This window comes from Sarcophilus harrisii, chromosome 1, assembly GCF_902635505.1.
Source record: "Sarcophilus harrisii chromosome 1, mSarHar1.11, whole genome shotgun sequence".
In the NCBI taxonomy this organism is placed as follows: domain Eukaryota; kingdom Metazoa; phylum Chordata; class Mammalia; order Dasyuromorphia; family Dasyuridae; genus Sarcophilus; species Sarcophilus harrisii.
The window spans coordinates 133,733,954-133,753,545 of record NC_045426.1 but is presented as its reverse complement, the minus strand read 5'-3'; the positions used below and the strand labels follow the sequence as shown (position 1 = coordinate 133,753,545).

Here is a 19,592-nt window from a genome sequence, read left to right as displayed (position 1 = left end):
GATGCCATATGGGCTCATGACCCACAGTTTAAGAAGCTAGGCTATGTGAGTTGAAACTTGAGCAATCTTGATGGAAGTTAAGCATTCTCTAAGCAGTTGGGAGAAACAACTTGTGCAGATACTGAGCTAGGTCTTGAAGTTCTGTATACAGAAGGGAGCAGTTGAGTTATTCTAACTAGAACAAAGGTAGAATATATAGAACATGATGTGCCCCAAACCTGGAAAGACAAGATTGTGAAGAAGTTTAGATGCCAAATAGAGAAGTTTCTATTTTATCCTAATGGCAGCAAATTGCCAAATTGGGTAGTAGAGTGACACAGTCAGACATGTTTTAGGAATATGAATTTAGAAGCCAAATGGAAAATGGATCAAATGGGGGAAGGGGCGTGAGTGGTGGTGAAAACAGAGATACCCACCCACTTCAATTAAAAATCACACAGTAGTTCTCAGCTATACAAGAATTGTAAATGTGGAATATAACTATTCCTTATAGTTATAGGAAATCACTATTTGTCAGAAGTCCCCTAGTTAATAACATGCAATAAGCATGGCAGAGGAGATTCCTGAAACACCCATAGTCCCTTCTTAGAGATTGGAAGTTTAGGGTCCTCCCCTTTTGTTGCATGTGTAATTTGGAAACATGGCCACTTCTGATAACTCTCTCATTGGTAAAAATTAATTAATTGATTGATTAATAATCCCCAGAAACTACAAATCTGAATTTGTTAAAAGTTTTGTCACATATAAGCTAATTAATGAAAAACTGGACATCCTGATTTTCAGCCTTTACTGTTTCCTCAACAAAACACATTTCTCACATAGTCACACTGGAAAGAAAGCTATTTTGTTTTTTATAGAATGACAATTGTTATTATAACAATGCCTCCTTACATCAAATTTTATTATTATCTCATTCTGCTTCACAATTATGAGATAGATAGTCAGGTAGTAGTATCTCTATTTTACAGATACGGAAACAAGGTTCAGAAAATTTAAGTAACTTGGCCAAGAGGCCATACTTAATCAGTGACAATGGTAAGATTTAAATCTTTTTAGTGTGCCTGCTATAATCAAAACAATCACTTGATGAACTCTCACAGTAATAAAGATGGCAAAGTTTACTAAAAAAGATAAACTCTCAAAATTCAAATCAATAAACATTTATTAAACACCTAATATGTACAAGGCATTATATTAAATACTGAGAATAAAGACATAAAACAGTCCTACCTGCAAGCTTATTATATTCTCCTATAAATATGTAACATTTATACATATACACAAATACACACACACACACACATACATATATATATATGGTAAACCAAAAAAAAAAAGCAAGAGCATCAAAAATCAAGGGGGCGAGGAAGGAGAGAAAACATTAAAATAGATTTTATGTAAATGATGGTCCCTTAACTGACCCCTGGAGAAAAAAAGAGGTTTTTAGAAGATGGATTGGGGAAGCAGGGCATTTCTAGTTACAGGAGCAGGTTATATGAAAGACCTGAGACAGAGTTTGAATGCAATTTGGAATTATCCTCAATTAAACTTCCTTTGACCCACAATGGTATCACTATTAGTCATATACTTCAAAAACATTAAATATACAAAAGGACCCCTATTTATAGCAGCAATTTTTGTTATAGTAAAGAAGTGGAAACTAAGGGGATGTGATGAACTAAGGGGGACTAGATGAACAAATTCTGGTTTAAGGATATAATTGTATCAAAACAAATGACAAAAAGAGTAAGTTCAGAGAAATCGGGAAGATTCATATAAACTGCTACAGAATGAAGTGAGCAAAACCAGAACAATTTATGTTACTATAATATCCTAAAGAAAAACGACTTTGAAAGCCTTAAGAACTCTGAGCAATACAACCACAACAGCATACAGTAACGAAGTATGTCTCCTACTTTCTAAAAGAAAAGTGATGAACTAAAGGAACAAAATGATATATATATATATATTACTTTGTAACATAATCTGTGTGTGAATCTGTTTTGAAAGGACTGATAGAATTTTTTTTTGGGGGGGGGTAAAGATTTATATTTATATTTGAAATAGAGAGAAAGCTAGTTACAGTGATGGCAAAAAATGAATAGAATCAATGAAGAGAAAGATGAATATTCAAAAGGAGACACTAATAAGCAAGACAGATTTTAACATTTGAATTTATCATATGCTTTAAAAAAGGAAACAAGTGGGATATAAAAAAGATTTATGATTTCATATGCAATCCTGTTTTCTGTTCTTTGCATATTGAAATGTTCATGTCTGCTGGCATTTGTCAAGTTTGGGATGAAAAAAATAATTTTTTAAAAGCTAAGAAAGCACATTACAAGGACATGGAACATCAATAAGTTTGTGAGAAAGTACATTAGGAGGACACAAACATCAATAAATTCGTGAAGTCAATTAAACAGTTTGATTGGAGCATAGTCTATTAAGGAAATGGAAAAAAGATGGATACATTGTAAAGGTAGAATCAATATGACCTGGCAACTGGTGCTGTTGTTTATCCTTCATTTTCAAAGAGAACCAGTGACATCACAGGATGATGTCTTGACTCCAGTGTGAAATGGATTTAAGTGAGGCAGAGCTGTACAAAGTCATCATCAGACTCTCTTCTAGTCATCAAACTTCAATGACAAAAAACAAGGCAGGGTGACTGGCAATGGCCTGGGGTGCCATGCATTATCTTGACATCTTTCATGTCAAGAGTGAAGGGCTCTACAACACCTGCACCAGACACCTTCATGGCCGCTGGGACAAAATATTCTCATCGGCCCATCATGCGTGGGGCTAAATCTTCCTGTACTTGGAGGGACATCGCCCCAACTCACCAACAGGCCAAGGGGTTTGGGGCTTGTTATGTTCCACGTGGTCTGGCCCCTTTGGCCTGGATGGTTTTACTAGGAGATGGCCATACAGTATGCTATAGCTTCTTAGAGACAGAGATGAGAGTTGGGTGATAGACAGACACCAAAAGTAGATGAACATTCTCTGCAAAAGATCTTGGCAAGTGCCCTCACACCACAAGTGCTTGTCCTCCCTGATCAACTTCTCCATTGGTAGAAATGAGATAGAGAGAAGAATAATTGATGGCTTATAAGGTTATGAACCTGACCATCTACAAAGATGGTGGCAACTTCAACCCAACTACAAAAAATACAGAAGTAGGAGGTTTTGGTGAAAAGGAGTGGAAAGGAATAGACAGAAAACTTACCATACCCTCAAACAACTAAATAAGTAACTATCAGATTCTTAACCATGAGGTATTTGGAAGCTTTCCCATTAAAATTCAGGGTATGCTGAAGTCTCTTTTAGAAGTTAGAAATATTCAACAATTCATTTATATAATCAGATTGTCATTTGAGATGTTATTTCAGAAGTTTAAAATCTTTTAAAAATCAATGATATTTATAGCTTAACAGATAAAAACCATAACCATACTGAATTGTATAATGTGAATTAAAATTACATTACTTCAAAATAAGCAAGTCTTTTTTTTTTTCCAGAGTCCTTGGGGGGAAAAAAGGTATCTTTGTGGGAAAAAAGAAAAAAATTAGCACAGATTAAAATGGATTAGTGATGGCAATGTTGGAAGAAATCTAGTATTTGTTTTGCATTTGTTGTATTCCACGACTGTCCTTTCAAGGGTCCTTCACAAATAGATATATATTTTCTTAAAATTTTTTCTCCTATTTCTCGAAAATCCAAGGATTCTTCAAGTGAAGTGCTGCTTGTCCCAGGTCCATTAATGTCTATGTCACAATTTTCTGAATCTTCATTTACACAGTACTTCAGTCCCCAATAACACATTTCTCCACTGTACATCATGGCCAGCAAATGCGTGTCACTGAACACACCTAAAAAATTCATTTAAATTGAGATTATAATAATAAAATTAAATTATTAATATTTCCTTAAAAGACTCTATAATAACCTCTATTTTTTTAGTTCTTCCTATATACAAAAACTTCAAATAATCATAATTTGATCAATCAAAATACTTAGTTAAATGGCATTCTTTTCTCTATATTTCATTTTTGGAAAATGTTATATCATAATACAACAAATTGTCAGAGCTATACTTTTATAAAATTTTCAAAACATACAAAATTTAGTCCAAAATCATAAATCTTTCTTCTGTAACACATTATGCAATTCATAGATGCTCAAAATCATGACTTTAAAGCATTTCAAGACTTAAGGGGAAAAAAAAGTTTTTGCTATCCATTACTGTTTACAGCGATAAAAGGCATTAAAACATTTTAGAAATATAAAGCTGATGAAACAAAAACAAGTTTCTAAATTGACCAGAATATCCCAAACACTAAATCTAGATCAAGTTTTCAAGTATAATTTATCTGTCATTAATAATTAAGATTTGATGAATTATGAGACAAAATGTAATAAACCTATTCAATAAATATTTATTTAAGTATTAATTATGTAGAAAAGCACAAAGAAAGATACTAGGGGTGTAAGACAAAAGCAATCTTGTTCTCTGCTCTCTGTTTCTATTCTATTGAAGAGACAGAATATATACAGAGATGAGTAATAAATGGTAATTTGAGCAGAAAGCACTAATAGCTGAGAGGATTGAGAAGGCTTCATAGAGAGGATGGCACATAAAGGAAGATGAAAAGGAAGAAGTACTTGTCAGGCAGGCAGTGTCTATAGGGGCAAAGAAGGAGCCAGTAAAAATGATGAAAAAAGAAATGACTGATTGGGCAATTAACTAGAGGAAAAATATATGATGATGTAAAGAAGAGAACCTGGGTAAGGAAGACCACTTCTTTCTAAGAAACTAAAGCAAAGGAGATATAAAGGGATTAAACTAGGAGAGATTATAGAGATGGTAATAGATGAGAGGCAAGGCTATACTTACTGAATAGGATGAAAAAGAAGTATTTAAAGAACAGGTTTAGAATAGTCATTACAATGAAAATAGTAGAGAATACATCAGGGAAGAACAAAAGGATCTTTATGAAGCACAGAGGACTCAAATGAGATAAACAATAGTATACCTAATCTTTATAAGCAGAGTGACTTCTTCCTATTAGCATTGAAGGGGAAGGTAGATCACAACTGACTGAGGGCTGTGAATTGATGGAATGAACAGGCATGGGGAGGGGAGGTCTTACAGTAGAGAATATAGTACATAGTTAACCTGTTAGAGACAGGATCAATAAGGTAAAGAAAGAAATGTAAGAACAGAAAAGGAGTGATAGACAAAGAGAAAAGTGAATTCCAGGGGGATTAGAGGTTGAAGTTAGGTTGAAGAACATGCTTATGTATAGTGAAGCAAATGAAGATGGAAGGATGCAGAAGTATGGATGAAGGGAATTTTCAGAGTTCAGAAACATGACAGTGGCACAGCTGGGGGAAGAGTAGGAGCTCTAAAGTAAATTAGATTGACGAGGAATAAAGATGTAGGCCCTATAAGCTGAATCAACTATTTAGAGGCAGCAAATGTGAAAGATTCACGACTTCATCATTGCCAGACAAAGGAACTAAAGTACAGTCAAAGAGAATACCTTACTTTACCATATATTTAGATAGACAGGATATTCTCACTTATGTGGAGGTTAAATGACTATTCTTAGTCACACATCTAGTAAGTGTCTAATATACAATTTTTCTGTAAAAAGTATAAAGGTACTTAATAAAGATTAAAGAAATATAATCATTTTGAAAAAGTTTAGTCGTACCTACCATCTAGGGGAGGGGGTGGGGGAAAGTAGGGAAAAATTTAGAACAGAAGGTTTTGCAAAGACATTGTTGAAAAATTACCTATGTATATGTTTTGTAAATAAAAAGCTTTAATAAAATTTTTTAAAAAGCCAAAACAAACAAAAAAAATGATTAAAAAAAAAGCATAGTCATGCTTTTTCAATTAGGGCATTTAAAAGGTAAAAATCTCTTAAGATTTTGGATCTTAGAAAATAAAATCATAGGATGTAAAAAAGACAAATGAAATTTAATACTTAGAACTTTGTAAATGAAAGGTACTTTGTACATAAAAAGCAGAAATTCAACGTATTGCTGTAGCACAGTATACTACAGTTACACAATGCACATACCTAAATAATCATCACATGCATAATTCTTTGAAGAAACAAGCCTCTTCACTTAAAACCAAAGCCAATGTTTTTAAAACCATGAATTTTAACTTCATCAGAATAAATAACGGGATAGTTCATGGGAATCTTAATTTAGACAAACTGAAAATATGAAAATCTATTTTTATACAATGATAAATCACGGAATAATCATTCACTTGAAATGAAGGTCAACAAAGTCTAGTTATAAAAACTTGTTATACCTTGCAAAGAATTGCCAATAGTTTGAAAGACATTAAATATTAGTCCAAACTCACAATTTGTGTAGCAGCATTTTAACAACTAATGGTGAATGCTAAACCTCACTCTGCTCATCTATTAACAAAAGGATGCAGCCAGCACCAGGAGCCTTACCAAAATGTAATGCAGCAATGCTTTGAAGCCCTTAAAATTCTATGTATATGTGAACTATGGTTATTATAAAAATCACTTATTAAAGTCAGTATAAAAGGAATCTAATTCATCCTATTTTCTCTTCTTTAATGGGAAATTTCATTCCAAATCTGATCTAAATATCTAGTTCTCACAACTGAAGAGAACTGTTGTTTATACTATCACAGATTTTCTATTTGCTTCCAGAGAGAGAACTATGGAGACTGAATGCAGATAGAAGCATACTGTTTTTACCTTTTTATTTTCTTTCTCATGGTTTTTCCCTTTTGTTTTGATTTTTCTCTCCCAATATGACTTATGTGAAAAATGTAAAAAACAATCAAATAAAAAAAAGAACATACTTGGTATGACCTAAAAAGAAATTTTAAAATAATACTAATTTCATAGATTTCTAACATTATAAGAAATCTCTCATCTTCAGTTAAATTCTAAGAAAAAAATATTTTGGAGTCTAATCAACTTACACTTAAGCATAATTTTATATATCTGGCTCCCAATAATACCCAAAAATGCAATATCAATAGAATTTTTAAATTTTAAATAAACACATAAAGATCATGTTACCTTCACTAAGTAACTTTGCTGTATCCATGTCTTGAAAAGATACATCTTCATTCAGTTGAAGAGGGCATCGAAACTTAAACATCTGTAGCAAGTAATTGATTCCATCAGTGAGGCACTAAAGTAAAGTAAAAAATTGTATGTTATATGCCAAGTCACAAAAATTTTAGATATTAACTTTGGTGGTTCATGCTCATTTTAGTGGCATAAAGTCATTTTATCACTATGCAAAATGTCCATGATATAATAACACAAAACTAGCCATGGCAATTACTAAAAAAAAAAAAAAAAAAAAAAGTTAATGCTTCCATTAACAAAAAGACTACACCCAGCAAGACCTAATTCTGTTGAATACTGACTTTCGGGATTTATTGCTAGGCCAGATCCTTTCCTGATAATTGCTTCTAAACATATATAGCAATTACATAAATATTTGATGGCATTAGCCATCAAGACAACAAGCACTCAAGAAATGGTTTTGTTTGTTCACAATAACAACACTTGGTACATTCCTTAAATTAACAAAACCACACAATCCTAGAACTCAAAGAGATATTGAGATCACCCAATAAAGTTCCTTGACTATCCTACTTCCTCCACATATCCAGACTAATCCAGACTAAAAAACACAATCCGAGTGGAAGACTTTACAACCTCCATAAAAAATAATATCAATATTTAAATGTCAAAAAATTGTTACTTATTGCCAATCTAAATCCTGATTGTTAAAGTATCCATTTCTTCTTTTCTTTTGTTAGAACCACTAAAAAAGACTGGAAAATGGATAAATCTTATTTAGTCAAACACGTTTGGGCCTGACTAAATATAGGCATAAAGATTAATACATTTTACTTATAAAAGAAAAAAAAAAGAAGTATTCTTGAAATTGATCATCAACATCATACAATATATCCATAATGACAGACAGCTTTTTACCTTTCTAAGCACACCTATATTTGTTGATTGCCACTCTTCTCTTTCTGTGACAGTATGGCAATACATATAGAGTAAAGCTCCTCTTCTCCAATAAAGGCATTCTAGTAGTTCTGTACCAAGCATATCAGAGTGCTGAAAGAAAAACATTATTGAATGAAGAAATTTTAATTTTCACATGGCTTACAATTTTTTTTTTTTAAATCAACCAAATTTTACATCAACACTTGTACCTCATAATGTTAAACATGCAAAAAATGCATTTTGCACAGTGGTAAAATATGGAGTACTCATTCACTTTAAAGAACAATTATTCTTACTAAAATATTTACAGTAAGTTTTTCTAAGGTAGCTTTTTCCAAAACTAAGTTGTCAACAAAATACTTTGGGGCTTGAAATATTTTGAGAAAAACCTAAAAGCGAAAGAGCAAGAGGTCTGGAAGAATAGATCATCTTTGATCTAAAAGTAGGAACAGTAGTTGTTCCATTTCCATACACGCCTCTTTTCCTATGAAATATTAATTGGGAAACATCATTAATATAAACATTTTCCTATAGAACTGTATAGAATAGAATGCCAACTCTGTGCAATGAAGTTGGAGATACATCCTTAAAAACTTAAAATACACTTCTGTATTTTATACTCAATTATAATTATATACTCAACTTTTCAGGAACTCATCCCTTGCCTAAAATGTAGTGTGTTATCATTATTTATTTATTCCAACTCCACTGAAATATATCATTGTTTACTTATTTCAGTTCCTCTGAAATAAAGTAATGAAATATGTGACCAAAAAAAGCTTGAGGACAAATTTTTTTAAAATAAATCTATTTTAAATGAAACCTGAGAGGCAGTATAGCTTAGTGGAAAGAGTATTGGACTTAGTATCAGAAAGACCCTGGTTCAAAATCAGCCTCAAATACTAAATAAGTGATCTTGGACAAATCCTTTCACTACTTTTAAGGATTTTCTTAAAGCAGGATATTAGCTATAAAAAGACATTCAATAAAATTATATTAAAAAAGAAAACCACTAATTAGCATTCTTTGTGAGAAAATAAAGAATACTAAAATTTACAAAATAATGAATAATCATATTTTTTAAAATTAAGAAATGGTTCTAATGCATTTTTGTTTTACTAATATTCTAAAATATGTAAAATATAAAAATGAGAAACTTGTATGATCAGGTTGCAATATAGCTTTTTCATTTTTCTTAGCATTTTACATTTTTAAAAATTTAACTTTTTTTTTAATTTAAATTTTTTTTTTGTTAACAAATTTTTATTTTCTCTCCTCCCTATCCCCCTACTAAATAATTAAAACAAGTTTAAAATAAAATTCCTACAAGAAATAACATTCAAGCCAAACAAATTCCTATGTTGGCCAGGTCCAAAAATATATGTCTCACTTTGTATTTTGTAAGGCCATCATCTCTCTGGTAGGAGGTGGGCATAGTGCTTCAGCTCTATCCTCTGGAATGCTTTGTCACTGCATGGATAAAAGTTCTAAAATCCTTCATTTTGCTTTTATCACTCTGTCATCATCGTATAAATGATTTTTAATCCTATTCTTTACCAATTCACGGTGAAACTAGGTGAGAGGACAAAGTTCTTGACCTTGAGGGAAGACCCTCAGTTCAAATCCTGTCTCAGACACTTTATATCTGTGTGACTCTGGGCAAGTTACCTATTCTCTCTAAATCTCAATTTCCTCATCTGTAAAATGAGGATATTAATAGCATGCACTTCTTAAGATTGTTATTAGGAATGAGAATAGATGTGTGTGTGTGTGTGTGTGTATGTGTGTGTGTGTAAGCATATGTATATACATATATATAAAAAAAAATATATATATATATAAATATATATATATGTATAGGGGTGTGTGTGTGTGTGTGTGTGTGTGTGTGTGTGTGTGTATCTTTTGCTAACCTTAAAGCATGATATAAAAGCTACCTATTATTATTCCCAATTCCTCTGACATCATCTAATTCTTCATATTTAATGTCTTAATAACCTTTACTTACATTCATATATCTTACTTTATTTAGTCATTCTCAGTAAGTGGTCAACCCCTTAGTTTCCAGTTTTTTTAGTGTTACAAAAAGGGTGACTATAAACATTTTTTATATATGGGTCCTTTTCCTCATTCTTTGAGGTATAGGCCTAGTAGTGATTTTGCTTAGTTAAAGGGTATATATGCTATCATGACTCTTTAATTTCTTTCAAAAATGGTTAGAATGATTTACAGCTCCATTAACAGTGTATTATTTTGCCTGCACATCCCCAGACCCTCCAATATTTGTCATTTTCCTCTTTTACCATCTTTGCCAACTTGATGAGTAAAGAGGTGAAATTTCAGAATCCTTACAATGTTCATTTCTCTATTATTGATTTAGAACATTTTTGGTATGGTTTTTTTGCTACCTTGGACCTCTTCCTTTGAAAATTGCCTTTTCACATTCTTTGACCACTGATCTATTAGGGTAAGCCTTCAAGTCTTACAAATTTCAATCTGGTCTTTATATATCTTAGATAGAATAATTTTGTCAGAATAACTTCCTACATAGGTATTTTCCTCCCATTGCTTGTTCCCCTTCTAATTTAAATTGGATTGATTTTGCATGTATTAAAGATTTTAATTTGATGTAATCAAAATCATCCATTTATATTCTATAATCTTTTCTATCCTTTTTCAGGGAGAGTAATCCTATCTCAAGATCAGAAAAAAATTTTCTTTCTTGTTCCTCTAATTTCTTTATAAGAGCATTGGTCTAAGTCATGTGCTGATTTGGAACTTATCTTGGGGTGAAATGTTAGTTTAGACCTAATTTTTGCCAGACTTTTTTCCCAGTAATTTTTGTCAAATATTGAATTCTTATCCTAATAACTGGGTTCTATGAGTTTATACAACATTCTACTACTGTTTTTGTTTGCTTTTATGTGCTATGTATCTAATCTGCTCTGCTGACCAACCTCTCTAGATTTTAACTATCAACAAGTCATTTTAATAAATATTGTTCTGTATATTTTGAGTATCTGTATAATTTGAGTATAATTTGAGATCTGATACGGTCTTCCTATTCGATCTTTACTCAAAATAGAATACATAACATAGGGACAAGAATAATAAAAGTTAAGAATTATCCATGTTTAAATATAGTTCAGAGTAGCTCTATACTCACTTTTGCATACAGATCAGTTTCTTTAACTACAACTTCTGGTTCTGAAAGAATAGTGATTAACTCCTTTACTTTTGGTAAAGAAGTGTCTTCTGGAAAATCTTCATCTACCAGCTTATTCTCTTCATAGTATGTCATGTCCAATATAGCCTGCAGAAATGGGAGGGGAGTGGAATGGGAAGAAGATATTTAATTAAGGAATTCAAATCCAAAGAGATGATTTTTCTAAATGTGTGATACACAATATGAGTTGGTAACTGATGAGGAGAAACTGACTTAAGCAAAAACAAATGGAGCTAACATATTAGGCAGAGATTTTGTAATCAAAACCATCCATTTCATATTCCATAATCTTTTCTATCCTTTTTAGGGAAAGTAATAATACAGTAATAATTTCTCCATAAAGCAGCTATGTAAGCCTCTTTTGACTGAGAAACAAGCCTGAGTCCATAAAAAGTTTAGATTAACAAACATTCAGTTCCCATCATATATAAGCACTGATTGCACTGGGTAAGATATGAACTCAAATGGTCTCTACATCTCTGGACATTTAATCTAATGAAGAATAGGACTCCCTTTGGAACTATGCTCAAAAAGTTATCAAACTGTGCATACCCTTTGATCCAGCAGTGTTACTACTGGGATTATATCCCAAAGAGATTATAAAGAAGGGAAAGGGACCTGTATGTGCACGAATGTTTGTGGCAGCCCTTTTTGTAGTGGCTAGAAACTGGAAACTGAATGGATGTCCATCAGTTGGAGAATGGCTGAATAAATTGTGGTATATGAAAATTATGGAATATTACTGTTCTGTAAGAAATGACCAACAGGATGATTTCAGAAAGGCCTGGAGAGACTTACACGAACTGATGCTGAGTGAAATGAGCAGGACCAGGAGATCATTATATACTTCAACAACAATACTAGATGATGACCAGTTCTGATGGATCAGGCCATCCTCAGCAACGAGATCAATCAAATCATTTCTAATGGAGCAGTAATGAACTGAACTAGCTATGCCCAGAAAAATAACTCTGGGAGAGGACTAAAAACCATTACATTAAATTCCCAATCCCTATATTTATGCACACATGCATTTTTGATTTCCTTCACAAGCTAATTGTACAATAATTCAGAGTCTGATTCTTTTTGTACAGCAAAATAATGTTTTGGTCATGTATACTTATTGTGTATCTAAGTTATATTTTAATATATTTAACATCTACTGGTCATCCTGCCATCTAGGGGAGGGGGTGGGGGGGGAGGTAAGAGGTGAAAAATTGGAACAAGAGGCTTGGCAATTGTTAATGCTGTAAAGTTACCCATGTATATATCCTGTAAATAAAAGGCTATTAAATAAAAATAAAAATTTAAAAAAAAAAAAAAAAAAAGAAGAATAATAGGACTCTTATAAATATCAGCAGTATAAAGTAATACCTGAAAAGTTATCCAAGAGGTTTACTACAATTCAACACCTAACATTTCCACTGGTGGGCTAGAAATTCCCCAATTTGTGTATTCCTCTACCACTCTAAACTGCATAAGAAGGTAGTAAGAAATGAGTGTCTGTGTACCTTTGCACAGCAAAACTGATTAAGTTTTCTAGTTAATGGTTTTCTGCTTTTGACTGTGGTCCTCTATCTAAATAAATCTTCAAAACCTGACATTCTGCATCCATCTGTTGTAATCTCTTCCTCTTCTAGTCTCACTTTTCATAGGATTCTAGACTAAGCACTGCAATGAATCTTAGAAGACTATTTAATTCAACTAGTTACATTAAAATTCAGAGTTCTTTCCTTTAAATTTTCATACCATCTTGATTTGGGTACAGTTAATTTTAATCTTCCTTTCCCTTCACTCTCTCTCTTTCCCTCTCTTTTTTTCCCCTAGCTATGTTTTCTTTTTTCTATTTCTGCCTCTCTCTCTTTCTTTTTCATTAAAGGATATGAATACAAGAAGGAGAAATGTAAAGTACTAAATTTAAGTCAAGTCTGGATAGTCACAAAAACATTTAATCTGCATTTTACTTCCTTAAAAGAAAAAAATTTTCAATTAAAATTGAAATAAATGCTTATATTTAGTTATTATATATGTTTATACATACACAGGAGAGAACTACCTCCATTTTCTCACTACTTATTCATTTCTCAATCCCTCACAATCAGGCTTCCACTTTAGTAAAATTACTATTAAAAAAAACAAAAAGCCAAAAACTGGTGGTCTCTTAAATGCAAATGCTTTACCTTCCTTGACCATTATATAGCATTTGATACCCCCCTTCCCCACAAAACTATTCTCAAATCCTGGATTCTTTCTTCCCTGTAACTTCTACAGCATTTATCTATTTAACTCTTCCTTCTTGATCTCTCTTTATAAAGAGATCTTGATCTCTTTATCTCCCCCTTTGCCCTAAACATAGGTATTCTCCCCTTCCCTCTCCTCTTCTGGGCTGGGTTCTTCTCTTCCTTTAAAAAAAAAAAATACATTTCTTTGACTCAACAGTCACTTCCCAACACACTATACAATATGTTCCTTGAAGACAATTAAACAATACTCCCAAATAGTATGACTGTTAATATAAATTTCCCTACACCTCAAAACTTCTAAACTAAATATTCCCTATTTCTACTGTGGGTACCACAACCACCTTTCAGTTTCTGAAGCTTAAAACCTGAGACATCTTGGGCCTTCCCTTCTCCACTGCATCTAACCACCTATTAAACCTTCTCAATTCTAGCTCCACAGCTCTCCCCATTCAACCACTATTTTATTTTAGATTCTCATTCTTCTCATCTGGACTCTTTCAAGCTTCTCCTACCTGATTTTGTTGCTTCCAGGTGTCATCCCACAGCTTTAACTTTTCTTACCAAAGCTGCCAAAAAAAAAAAAAAAATCTTCCTAATACTAAGGAATCTATAATTCTAAAACCCAAAAATCCCAATACATGTCACTCTCTTGCTAAAATCATTCATTAGCGCTCTACTGACTAAATCTCCTTTGCCTAATATTTAAGGCCTTCTATTATCTGGCTCCAACTAATTCTCTAGTTTTATTTCAATTCCAGTTGAACCAGAATACTACTGTTTATTGAATCTGACAAGTCATCTCCAGACTTTGCGCATTCCCCACAGTCTGTCAAGTACACTACCTCACTTTCACCCTGGATACTCTTTCTTTCCCATGACTTTTATGGCATTCTGAATAAGAAAGAAAAATATAAAGTACTAAATTTAAGTCAAATTTGGACAGTTAGGTCTTTATGAAAACATTTAATTTGTAATTATTGGGCTAGGTGCTGGCGGGATACCTACGGTTTCAGTTCCCTCAATTATAAAATTAGGGGTTTGATACTAGATGGCTGTTAAGGTTCCTTCCAGTCCTAACTCCTCCAATCATATGATTCATTCATCTCTGAGAAGTTCTGATCCATAGTTCACAAATACAATTCCTACAATTTAGATATGCTGCCTCCGAGTGGAGGCAGTGTGCCACAAACACCTCAACCACGCAGTAATACAACATCTGTGCTAAGGGTCTAGATAGAATACCCAAATCCCCATAGTTTCATAGTCCTGAATTTCTCACCCCCTTTATTAAAAAAAAGTGATTAAAAGTCAAATAAAAAAACATTTTAACAAAAGATCAATACAGATAATAACAAATCTTTTTAAAGATATAAAATCTTTTTTAGTGAAAAAGAAAACTATATTCCTTTGATAGTGTGTCTTCCCTTTCTTACCTTTTCTAACTTCTTAATATTTTAGTCTAATTATAAACTTATATACAAAACAATTAGAATATTCTGTAATAAGTGACTCTAAAACTTTAAATGCTGTAAAAGCTTTTGGGTCATTTGTTCCCAAAGTTAAGTATGGGCATTCTGACTTTAGTATAATTTTAGAATATCTTCCACAGTCTAATCTCCCTTTTTTGACATAAAGTTAAAAAAAAAAAAAAAAAAAAAGGAAAACATTTGTTACTCTGCTTTGTAAAGAAGTATAGCATGATATAATAGTTGAACAAACAGCTCCAACATTTGCTTACTGTGTACCCTTGATAAAATTACTTAAGCACTCTAAATGTTGATTTCCTCATTTGTAAAGTTAAGAAAATCAGATTATATGGTGCAGTTGGCACATATTACTCTCTTGCAGATATCTCATTTGATCTTCACAACCCAGGGGAGGTAGGCAGATGAAATATTATTTTATGGAAAAAAAATAAAAAGTAATTTGGGTGGGAACATGACAACAACTTTCTATCTCAGTGCTTCTCTGGCCCTTCTCAATGCCTGAAATGTACTTTTTCTTCATCTCTTCCTCACAGAATTCTTTTCTTCCTTCCTTAAACATCTTCTACATGAAGGCTTTCTTGATCTTAATAGGAATGCCTTCCTTTTCAAACTTTCTGAAATTAACTTTGTATTTCTTCTTTTTATATTTACTCTCTATATACTTATATATGTATGTTGTCTTCCCAAATGTTGGCTTCCCATGCAAGCAGGACTGATTCATTTATTGCTAGGTATCCTACTAGCACCCAGCCCAATATCTAGCATATAATTAGGTGCTAAATAAATGATTACTGATTGACTGATCAGAAAAGGTCTCAGACAGGAGATGACATTTGGGCAGATACTTGAGTGATGTTGTAGAAATAAGGGTAATAATGAGCAAGGTGTGAGATGGAATGGAATATACAAGAGCAAGAGCAAGTAAAAGCCACTTTAACTGAAAGGAAAATTATGTGAGGGGGAATAATAAAGAATATATCTAAAAAGATCAATTAGAATCAAAATGTGAAAAGCTTCAAGTGCCAAAAAGAAGACTTTGTATATAACTATGGAGATAGTGAAGCTTTTTTAAGAAGTAAGGCCAGGTCCTGTGCTTTGAGGATTTTTTTTTTTTTTGGGAGGGGGTGCAGAACAAAGCTATCTTTAACCTCCCTCTCTCCATTCAATGAAAAGTGCTAGAAATTATCTTTTTGTTCATTTCCCACATCAATTCCCATCTTACCTAGAAAATACTTAATTATTTCCATACAATAAGAGCACTTGAACAAGCAAAATGAAACATAAATTTTGACCAATTAATTAGCTTCAGCTAACACGTGAACACATACATGCATACCCACCATCCCCACTACACAAGAAGTTTATTTTAACAAATTAATCTACCTGTGTGTAAAGCTTTATAAGAATTGATGGATTCACATTTTCTTCATCTTCTTCACAAAGGACTTTTAATTTTTCAAGAGAAGTAGAAGCCTGAATTAAAAATATATCTGTTAAGAAGAAATGAGTACAATGGTTATTCAGTATCTTTGCCAAAACAATTTTTAAAAACCTTCTTAATTATCTCTCTTTATTCTCCCAAAAGTATTGTTTTATAGTTTATCTTCTGTAATAGGACTACCACTAGTTACACCTTGTGCTTTAAAGATAATATGGGGGGGGGGGGAGGGGGAGGAGGGCACAGCTAGGTGGTGCAATGGATAGAACACCAGCTCTGAAGTCAGGAGGACCTGAGTTCAAATCCGATCTCAGACACTTAACACCTTCTGGCTGTGTGACCCTGGGCAAGTCACTTAACCCCAATTGCCTCAGCAAAAAATAAATAAATAAATAAATAATAAAGATAATATTAGTAGCAAAACATTTCAAATTTTGCTTTTTCTTGTAGGTCTGGTATTTTTCTGCAATATTTCTTTTATAATATTATCCCATTTTAAAATGTTTAATAATCATAGTTAAAAAGTTTAATAGCATGGTAATAATTACATTTGATGATTTCAATTTAAAAGTAATAAATTTCTCTTACAACTCAAAACCATCTTCTGCCAGGCTATAGATGATCAAATAAAAACCTTTACTAAATTTCCTTAGGAGATATATAAATATATAAATAGCACTTTTTTTAAATCTCTTTTTTTTAGTTTTAATGTAACCATTTTTCCTCCAAAAAACTATAGGAGAAACAAATTAGTATAATGCCTTTGTGATGTCCCTCTCAATAAAGGTATTTTTTCATTCCATTCTACCTTATTTTTTCTTTGTTTCCCTAACTTAACACTCCCTTACCTTATTCCTTTTCTTGCTATTCTGTATATCCCTGTCCATTCATCCAAGGTTCCCAGGAATAAAATGGATACTATGGGCCTCTAAGAGTAAATGATGACTGATGGGAGAAAGGCAAGAATAAGTCCAGCAGTCAGTAGTTCCCTTGTTATCTCTTGACATAAACAATTACATTAATGACACCTTTGTTATATATTTTGATATCTTTGAAATATACATTGTGTGATTAAAAATCATAAATAAAAAACTTTTGGAAACAAGAGTGTACAACTTAAAATGCATCACTACCAACAGGACTTGATATATGGATGTGTAACAATTCAGAATAAAAATAATTTAGTACTGAATTTCTATTAATAGAAGCAATTTATCACTAATTTCACATAAACTTTTATAATTCAAATTTCAAAAACTAGTAAATAGGAAAAGGACACTAAACCAAACTATAAGAAATCAGTTAAAATCAGAATTATTTAGCTTAAATATATAATCAATTGAAACAAATTTCTCAGCCCTTCCATAAAATTTCCTTTCTTTCAAACTGACTTCTAGCTTCGAAAAATACCATTGGCAGACAATTATAGTCAGATTAAACTGTTCTTGTTGATGCTAGATAATAATGTTGTTATTGAATTCAACAATTAAACATTCATTTGGCACCTAATGGAGTGAGTCAACATTTATAGTTTATTATGTTCAAGGCTCTGTGCTGAAGATTGAAAAGTCATCAGTAAATGAAGGGGTTTAATTCATCTCTAAAGTCTTTCCCAATTCAATCTACAATCCATCTGGGCCTAACTTCTGCTTCAGCTGAGCCACCACCATCACCACTCCCATTTAAAGACTACTAGGTTGGATAAATTCATAAAATCCTAGTTCTGAAGAAAAGGCACATTGAAAATCTTTCAGCTAAGTGATTCTTAACTTTTTTTGGTGTCATGGAGCCTAATGGTAGTCTAATAAAACCTAAGGAGCCCTTCTTGGAATGTTTTTAAATGCTTGAAAATTATGTATATATGTGTGTATATTCATACAAATATATGAATTGTTGCTGTTGAGTCATTTTCAGTTGTACCCAATTCTAGTGACCCCAATTGGGGTTTTTTTTAAGCAAAGATCCTGAAGTGATTTGCCATTTTCTTCTTCACCTCCTTTTGCAGATGAGGAAACTGAAGCAAACAGGGTTAAATAACTTGCCCAAGGTCACACAGCTAATTAGTAGCTGAGGCTGGATTTGAATTCAGGAAGACTCATCTTTCTGACTTCAGCCCCAACACTGTGTCGCCTGGTTCCCCTATCTTTAAAATTTGCATATACGTATATATATTATATTGTTATATAATTATTATATATTATATTACATAATGACATTATATAACATAATAAATTATAATAATTATATATTATAATACATATATATGCACGCACATATTTGTATAGTTATATAAAAACTTGCATAATATATAATTAAAATTTACACAGATTTATATAAGCCATGTGCATAGGTTTATGTTTCTCCAGTGGGTATGTATGCTAATTTTTCCCCATCCAAGTCCTCCTATAGTCCGCGGACGCCCGGTTAAGAACCCCCGATTTAGGCCAAAGCGTTCACTTGCGGCCCAAAACAACAAGTGACTCTCGGTCACAGCGCCGGGGAGGGGGGGGGGGGGGGGGCGGGGAAGTGTGGTCTGGGTGGCCCCTGGAGCGCCGAGTTCCGTAGGTTTCCGTCACTGATGACGAACCAGCCCTGCTGCGCTCGGCGCCCTCCAGCTTCATCCCCTTTCTCCGGCTCCTCTCCCCTCCCCCGCCTCTCACCGTCTCCGCCGGCCGCGTCGCGGAGCGGCAGGAGGCGAGCCAGGGCCCAGTGCCCTCGGTGCCCCACCAGGCGGGCCACGCGACAGCCCTTCCCGACGGCAGCCATGACGACCCCGCGGCTCGGGAAGGGGCGCCCGGCGTGAGTCCGTCACGCGGCGGGGGCGGTGACCGGCGAGGGTCACCTGATCTGCATGGGAAAGGGCCCAAGCGCCAGAGAACGCGGAGAGGAGGAAGAGGAGGAGAAAAGAAAGCTTGGACCCAAGCCTAGAGGTCAAACCCGTTCCGTCCCGCCCCATTTCCCCCCACTCCCTTTCCACCCAACCCAAGCAAGCCCCAGGGGCTTCCGCAGACTGAAACGAGAGCCGACTGGCGGAAGGGCTAGGACACACCCCCTCCCCGCCTTCTCCTCTCCACCAATAGGAAACCGTTTCCAGCTCCACCCTAATCCTGGCCCTATCAAAAGGCCCAGAAAAGAGGCCGGGAGGTAGTTGGACCT

General features: G+C 33.6%; 1 protein-coding gene across 1 annotated transcript; it reads right to left on the bottom strand.

Moving 5' to 3' along the window:
- Positions 1–770: 770 nt before the first annotated feature.
- On the bottom strand, positions 771–19,331 carry C1H5orf51 (chromosome 1 C5orf51 homolog). The gene is made up of 6 exons (XM_012541421.3): positions 19,097–19,331; positions 16,382–16,488; positions 11,209–11,355; positions 8,022–8,153; positions 7,089–7,203; positions 771–3,872 (listed from the first exon to the last, which is right to left on the bottom strand). The coding sequence occupies exons 1-6, from the start codon at positions 19,200–19,202 to the stop codon at positions 3,589–3,591; spliced, it is 891 nt and encodes a 296-aa protein (XP_012396875.1). The 5' UTR covers positions 19,203–19,331; the 3' UTR covers positions 771–3,588.
- Positions 19,332–19,592: the final 261 nt, after the last annotated feature.